This window comes from Epinephelus moara, chromosome 16 (genome assembly GCF_006386435.1).
Source record: "Epinephelus moara isolate mb chromosome 16, YSFRI_EMoa_1.0, whole genome shotgun sequence".
Classification (NCBI taxonomy): Eukaryota; Metazoa; Chordata; class Actinopteri; order Perciformes; family Serranidae; genus Epinephelus; species Epinephelus moara.
In genome coordinates, this window is record NC_065521.1 from 7,842,634 (window position 1) to 7,850,963 (window position 8,330).

At 40.0% G+C, this 8,330-nt stretch overlaps 1 protein-coding gene across 2 annotated transcripts in view; it reads right to left on the minus strand.

Moving 5' to 3' along the window:
• The window catches only part of dennd2da (DENN/MADD domain containing 2Da), a 56,018-nt gene extending 48,347 nt beyond the window's left edge, over window positions 1–7,671 (minus strand). For both annotated transcript variants that reach the window (XM_050064642.1, XM_050064641.1), the window contains exon 1: window positions 7,437–7,671. In XM_050064642.1, coding sequence (XP_049920599.1) covers window positions 7,437–7,466 — 30 coding nt within the window. In that variant the 5' untranslated portion in view covers window positions 7,467–7,671. The remainder of the gene's footprint in view (window positions 1–7,436) is intronic.
• Window positions 7,672–8,330: the final 659 nt, after the last annotated feature.

Consider the following 8,330-nt stretch of genomic DNA (forward strand, 5'->3'; position numbering starts at 1 on the left):
AGCTTTGGATTTTTTTCTTCCTCATTAATAAAACCCTTCATTTAAAAACTGCATTTTGTGTTTACTTGTGTTATCTTTGACTAATGTTTAAATGTGTTTGATGATCTGAAACATTTAAGTGTGGAAAACACGCAAAAAAGTAAGAAATCAGGAAGGGGGCAAACACTTTTTCACACCACTGTATTTCACTACCGCTTTACGGTAAGTGTCACCGGTCTGATGTAACTTATGTGTAAGCAGGAAAGCACATAAGGACAGCTGCCACAGTGATCACTACACTGTTACTTTGATTAGTTTTATACATTGTCTTAAAGGGAAAGTTATGTATTTTTCAGCCTTGACTCTATTTTCCAATGTTTTTGTGTCTAAGTGACTAATGCGAACAACACACAAAACAAATGTCAATCAATGTGTTTTAATAATGATGAACTACGCTCATTTGTGTAGCATCCTTTGCTACTCATATAATGTATGTCACATGACATATGTACATCACATACACTTGACTATGCTCCCATAAGCATTTAATTGAATAATTACTGGAGGTACTTTAACTAAATATTTATAAGAGCATCTTGTATGATCTTTTGTCCAGCATCTCGTTTTTTTATCGTCGGATCATCGGATGTGTGCGCTTTTCTTAAATGTTTCTAAACCTACTCATGTGCTTTCGTTGCCCAAAAGTAAAGTAGTTAAGGAAGTAAACCTAAAAAAAAGTTGTTGTTACTGATGTTTTAAGTTTATTGTGAAAAAGACTGTATGCATTTAACAAGCAGAAACTGTACACTGCCTGCGAAAACAGTAGTTTGTTTTGAAAAGAGACAATGCATGTAACAAGTGTACATTGACGAACCGCCCCTGAACACCGTCCACACAGGAGGACGCAGGAGAATACCTAGTGTGTCATATTTTGACATAACCGGCCACTGACTAAGCGTTGGTATTTGATGAGTTGGGAGTGAGAACGTGTTGTAACCTGTGAGCTGCAGTGTAATCTTCAAGGCAATAGCACACCAGTGTACGTACACAGTTCTCGTTTGTTTTTGCCACCGTCAGGTTCAGATTGTTATTGTAAATGTCGAAAATAAAATGTTTTTCTTTACTTTTCATGTGATCTGGTCTGTTTGTTATCGTATCGTAAGTCTCGCTGAAGTAGCAGTCTCATTCTAAAGTCTCACAAATTGTTGCAGGAAGACAATAAGAAACAGACCAGATAAAGCGAAAAGTAAAGAAAAACATATTTTCTTTGTTAAACACTTATAATATATTGGGCCTGTCAGTGGCAAAAACAAACACGCACTTATAAAGGATGTAGACTGGTTCACTACTGCCCTGAAGATTAGCCTACATTGCAGCCTGTTTCACGGCGGTTGGCTACAGCACTCTCTCTATACAATTTCAAAAACTAAAAATACCTAAGTTTCACTGAAGTGTTTTCATTACATACTCAACTACATGCTAACATATTACCTCTGTATCGCCTCACAAGAAATGCTTTCTTCTCCTCTGGCTAGACAGAGGGACAGTTAAAGTGTATTACGGTAAACAGAATGACAAAAATTATGTGTTTTGAACATTAAATTATGTTTTAGTAGAAACCCAAAATACAAACTGAAACTGAAAATTAGCATAATATGGCTCCTTTAAAGTCACTATGTGCAGAGTTGGAAATAAGTCCACTTTGGGCCTACCGGTAGAAGTATGAAAAAAGACAAAACAAAACTTAATATTCACCCCCACCCACAACAAAACATAAATTGCTATTAGAATAAGACACTATAATTACATACAACTCCACACTGAGAGACTTTGAATGAATGAAATCCTACTGTACGCACAAAAAATACCTGATAGGTTGAGAAAAAAATCATGTTTTGGCCTAAATAACCTGGTTTTAGGGTCAAGCAAGAAATATTACAACATCTCGTTAAAAAAAAAACAGTCGCTGATGTTGGTCTCAAGCAGAGTGCTGCTGCTGTCTGCTGCTGGTGTCACACCATCCACACCCTCCACCCCCTGATGAGAAACTCAGTTCACCCACATATAATTTGAATTAGAACTAGAAACATTGCTATGACACATGTGAAATGTACAAATGGAGCGTATCCATAGGTTGGCAGAAAAGTACAATTCCAGCATTTTGTTCTGGTGACTGGGCTGTGGCCATTGGAGTGTGCTTAGACCTGTACACGCTTGTCCTTCCTCTGGCTTATCATTCACTTCAAAGAACAGATGGCCTCTGAGGCTATAGTGACCACACCTTAGTACACAATACATGAGGTGATTGGTTTAATGACTCCAACAGACACATACATTTATGACAAAATTGCAGTCTTTCTTTAGCTTATCTCATCAACTTCAATAAAGTAAGGTCATTGTATGCTCTGCTGTATTAACTCCTTCCATTACCATTTACCTTCCAAGGGTGAAAATTCTCTTAATGTTCTTAATTTAACTGAACTGTAATAAGTTTCAGCTATTGAATGTTTCATTTTGTATTCTGCATTTTTCAGCACCAAGGCTGGATTCCAACCTGTCAAAGCAAATAAGTGCCAGTGCTGTAACAAATATCAATAAATGCACAGGCTCCATTTTTCTGCAGTACTTTTACCTAAATTATATAATAAATATACGTAATTGCACTTTTACCTAAGTAAAAATTTGAATGCAGGACTTTTACTTGTAACAGTATTGCATCAATATATTGGTACTTGTGAGATTAATAAGTAAATATTCTGAGTTCATCTTTGACTACTGAAAACTGCCAAGGGGCCCCTGAGCCTCGGGGGTCTAAAGTCTCCAGGTTCACTATGTAAGTAATTTAAGATTTGTATGCTAATACTTTTTGTAACACTAAAAGCACAATAAGTGGAGGTTGAATGCAGATCATTTATTTAATTACAACTTAACATATAAACTTAAAGTATAAAAAGTAGAAATATTAATTATGTAGATTAAACCCTTTCATAACACTCCATATATTAAAGGAATGCTACACCCGCAGAATGATCATTGTTATATCAGTTAGTCATGCTGCTGTGATGATTCTGTTTTGGTTGTAGGTTTTGTGTTTGTTCTCTCTCCCTCCCCCTCCCCTGTCTGTTGTTTCTCCTGCAGGACATGTGTGTGGCAGGGGGTGTGGCTGGCTTCTCCCACAACAGCCAACGAGGCACACCTGTTTCCACTCAGCTCATTAACCTGACTATAAAAGCCTGGTCTTCACCTCACTACTCTGCCAGATAATTCTGTCACGTTTGGTAGAGCTCTGCGTACTTACCTTCACTGTTTTTGGATTGACTTATTTCCTAGCAGTGTTTTAGCTGCTAGTTCTTCTTGTGTTGTTGCTAGCGGTTTTTGTACTTATCTTACAGCTGCCTTACCTTGAATTTGGGAAGGAAACTTTGTTTTTTTTGTACATGTATGTAGCTGAATTTGCTACTTTTGTTCAATGATCTTATTGATTTATAGTTGTTGGGAGAAGTCTGTCTGTAGGGCTTTAAGCCAGATAGCTCTCAATTTTTATGAAAAGTAGTTTGGGTTAAAATGAAAAGATGGGGCGTCGGTAGCGTAGTGGTGCCAGTGCCCCATGTACAGAGGCAATGCCTTGCTGCAGCGGCCGTGGGTTTGATTCCAGCCCGTGGCCCTTTGCTGCGTGTCACTCCCCACTCTCTCTCTCTCCCCATTTCACATACTTTCCTGTCCATTAAAGGCAAAAAGCCCATAACAATCTTGAAAAAAAAAAAAAAAAAGATTTCTTCCAGTCAGGGCTTTCTGGCAGAAATGCACTTTTACATGTTGGTGGAGTCAATTTTAAAGGGGAACTAAACCCCCCTCTCTGGGCATTACTCCGCCCACAGCTTGATTTAAAAAAACTTCAGAAAAGATAGGCGGAGCTGAGGGAGGGGGGGGGGGACAGGCGAGCGGCCGAGGAAGGGGGCGGAGTGAAGATTGTCCCTTGCTGCGGGGAGAGAGGAGAGGGCTTCCCCGGAGGTCGGCCTTTCCCCCTATTCACCCTTCTCCCCATCTCCACACTTTGGGCTCTAGTTTCGCAGACCGGGCGAGGCGGAGGCACAGCGCACCTGCGCTTCACCAATTGGGTGTGGCCGGGCGGATTTTGCAAGTTTGGCACACCGTGCGCGCTGGCGCAGCTACTCCTCTTTCCCACCTCCATCCCTCCTACCGGCGCAAGTCGGAAAGAGGGAGGAGAGAAGGCGTTGGGTGGGTTTTACACACATCACACCAATCAAATGAGCCCCTCTCCTCGCCCTTAAATGTGCCGCACGAAGGCGTAATGAGAGTTTACTCAATTCGCCATGGCAGAAGAGAGCAGCAGCGTCAGACGGCCAAACTTCTCCCAGGAGGAAACTGATGTTTTGGTCCGGGAGGTCCAAGCTCGCAGTGTCCGAATATACGGAACTGCGAGCAGACCTCCACGGGCTGATGATGCAAAGGTAGCCTGGGAGGAGGTCACCACAATTGTAAATCAATGTTGCGTTTCTCTCGTGCGCGCGCGCTCTCTCTTTCTCTCTCGCAGTCTCACTCTGTTTCTTTTCTTTTGACTTTTCTAAGATGACAGATGCTGAATATATACTCCCTATCTGATGCTGTGGCTGTTTGTGGTTGGCTGAGAGGGATGTGAACTCATTAGTTTGTAGCTATGTTAATCAAATCAGGTTGGGTTTCAATTACGCGTGCCAAACGTGCCAAACGGTGCCAAACGGTGCCAATCCCCTTTGATCTGACATCAGATGTGACGGGACAGTCGATATAGAGATACATTTATGTGCTGATTGCAGATAGTTGCATTGAATAGTGGTTATGTGGGTATTTATTGCATCGTTAATGTGCCTGACATTCTGGAAACCTGCCTGTGAGGTTTTGGTGACGTGTGCGCACTGTCCGCCGGTCAGCCAAACTTCGGCTTACACCACCTGCGCTCCGCCTGCGCTGACAGTAGACGTGGTTTCAGCTGGCGAGCTTTTAGCGCACCTTCGGCGAAGCCTTTTGGCACGAAACTGTCACTGCGCCAAGCTGGATCTGTCGACACCTCCCCCTGCTGACCAACTGACCTAAATACTATAAACACACTACTAACTGTAAACCTACACTAAAATACACTATGCTAACAATACAATTCGCCAAATTACTAGCTATTCTCTCTGCTCTACTACTCTCTCTGCTCTGATCCAACCTACTCGCTATCAGTTTGATAACTGTGGACAGAATGGTTTTATAGTAAGGGGAGAAGGAGTAAAGGGAGGAGGGCAGGCTTTAGCATGGACGGTTAGTGACGTCACTTGCCCCGAAAAAGAGTCATTCGCCTCCAATGTAATGTAAATTCAAATGTAGTAACCAGGTTTCAAGCTGTAGAGGGCACTCCATACCACACTTTTAAAATAAAATGTAGATTTTCAACAGTTTGCACTAAACTGTCAAGATTTTGAGCAGGATCAGTCAGTAACACTACTATACAGCCAGAAACAATGATTATCAGCTGAAAAAAATGGTTTTAGGGTTTAGTTACTCTTTAAGTAAACTTTACTGCACTTATTATTTATGTGTTATTTTTGTCTTTTGGTCGAAAGTAAAAAAGAAAGGGGTGGCAGCTTCTTCTGTAACAGATTTTAATAAGATAATTTGTTTCATATCGATCACAAGGCCCTAAATCGCATTGAATTGAAATTGTATTGTGGCAGACTTTGTAATATCAGCAAATATCATAACGTTGTCCAAAGACTCAATATAATATTGTAATGTTATAAAAAAAAAAGTGGTGATGCTCAGTACTTCCCAAACACATGCATTTTCACTAAAACTTTACTACTGAAAACTGAACTAGAAGTGGAACTTATCTCTACTCTCTGAGACTTGGATTATACTGCATGAGTTGAGTGAGAGTTTGTAAAGAGATGTTTTATATAGTTTTGGTTTTATTAAACATGGTCTCCGATCGATCAATAAATCAATATGGTCGCCATTTCCTGTGGAGGCCTGCAAGAAAAGGTAACATGGTGTGGCTAAGTGATATACTAATTTAAAAAGTGATATACTTGTTTAAATATAAATGTTGAAAAAAAAGTCCTAGCCAGTGTCTGCATCCTGAAAGAACAAAATAAAGAAAGTTGCAGTACTAAACTTTTGAACATGGATCATTTACATTAAGATTGAAAGGCTGAAATATTCGTACTAGATCTTTTTCTCATGAGCTCCATTTGTTTTGCATGGAAAAATAATCAGCAAAACATGCAAAGAAGCCAGTATCTACAGCTGTCAGGAAAAAAATGTAGTGGAGTAAACCTTCAATATTTCTTACTAAATGTAGGGTAGAAGTATAAAGTAGCAGAAAATGGGGGAAAAAAGTACAATAAGTAAAGTACAAAAAAAAGAAGAAGATATACTTTATTAATTCCCAGGGGCAAATTCAATTTTTTTCACTGTGTCATATACACACAGGCCCGAAATACACACACATGCACAAACAGGACATACACATGCATTAAATGGAGAGATATCAGAGTGAGGGGGCTGCCTTAGACAGATGCCCTGAGCAACTGATGGTTCAGTGCCTTGCTCAAGGGCACCTCTCTAGCTTCCAGTCCACACCCCAAAATTGTAAAAAGGTACAGTAGTTGATAAATATACCACTGAAAAGCACATCCCCTCCATCAGGATTATTTGCATTATATTGAGATTATTGATATAAAGTTGAGGGGCCCAGAATTGAAACTTAGTTTGCTTAACTAAGTTATCACAAAGTCATTGTACCTGCTCTGATACCAGTAGTAAGTGATATACCAAGTTGTGAAAACATAAGTACCCTGATGGAAATATAACACCTTGTTTTTGTTTTGCCTATAAAGCAATGGTATGATGTAGAGAGAAATTAAATGAAGATAGAACATGTGAACATGTGCCATTGAGATCTGGCTGCAGCACTTTTGTACTAACTTTGATCTAGGAAGCCTTTGCTAGCTTCGGCAGGTGTGCAGGAAGTTGCAATAGCTACTGGTTGAGGTTATTTTTTGGAAACATTTCATGTCCTCACACATGACGGGCCTCAATTAACCCCCCACCCCTTCCCTAGGCTCAACATCATAATGGTGTGCACTTGTAATGTAAATCTTACGACAGGAAGTAAAAGTGAAGTTGCTTAGATCAAAGTTCTCTGTTCCTCCTGTCATGTGACATTCACAGGAAATGTCACTAACGTCTTTAAAATTCATGCTGCAGTTTTTGGTTCTGGTTTCCCAAGTGCCAGTGACTGTACAGGGCATTGCACCGTGATTTATGATATTTTTCAAATACTGATATCAATGAATCAAATGTAAAGTGAGCATTAAAATGTTAAGTGAATCACAGTTGAGCCTACTCAAATGTGTGGAGCAGCATTGAACTCAAAACAGAAAGAGCATGGTTTATGGAAGGAACACACTCACCACCTGTGCTTGCTGTGGCGTTTTGTCCATTTGTCTTGGCGTAGCAGATGAAATAAGGTATTTATCCTCTGGATCCAGTTCGAATGTTATGAATCTGTCATAACTTTGATCTTATTCCTTCATCAATAAATTCCAGCTGAAGATGTTCTCTCCTGTAGCACATACAGGCAGTATTAACAACTGTTATCAGTGACGGTGAAAGAGCAAGTGCACATAAGGAAGTGCACTTGCTGAAATGTGCGGTTGACGGACTTCAGTCTCAGGCTGGGATTTCCTCTTTCAATGTTGAACCAAAGTACAGTGACGCAGGCATGGCTGTGGGTGTGTGTATGTGTCTGAGTGAGTGTGTGTGCGTGTGTGTATGTATCTATGTGTTGTTAACTGAAACCTGTTCGTCAGCTTTTGGAACCAGTTAGTACATGGACTACTTGGACAATAACAATCAATATTGTATATTCACTCTACAAACAAGATTCTGCTTATAAATACTTAACATAAATAGGAAGTCATGCTGACACTGAGATCTCACTTACAAGTGAGATGTGAGTACAGAGTAAAAAAATACTTACAAAAATTAAAAATAAAAACGCCAAAATTAAAAATAAAAACGCCTCAGGCACCAGTGTGTGAACAGTGCTGGGAATTAATCGATGCCGTACCTACAGTGCTGTGACCTACAAACTTTGTGTTGCTCTGCAGTTACACCTCCAAAACATTAGTTGTCGGTGGGGTTTCTGTGAAGTGCTGTGAAGTTAGCTTATTCAATCCTATGGCATTTTACATTGTATAAACTAGCCTAGCAGCTAGTGGAGATTTCCTCTACTCATATGAAGCCAGGATAAGTCACACCCAAGACTTAAAATATAATAATTTGGGGGCTTTATTGTTTTCACA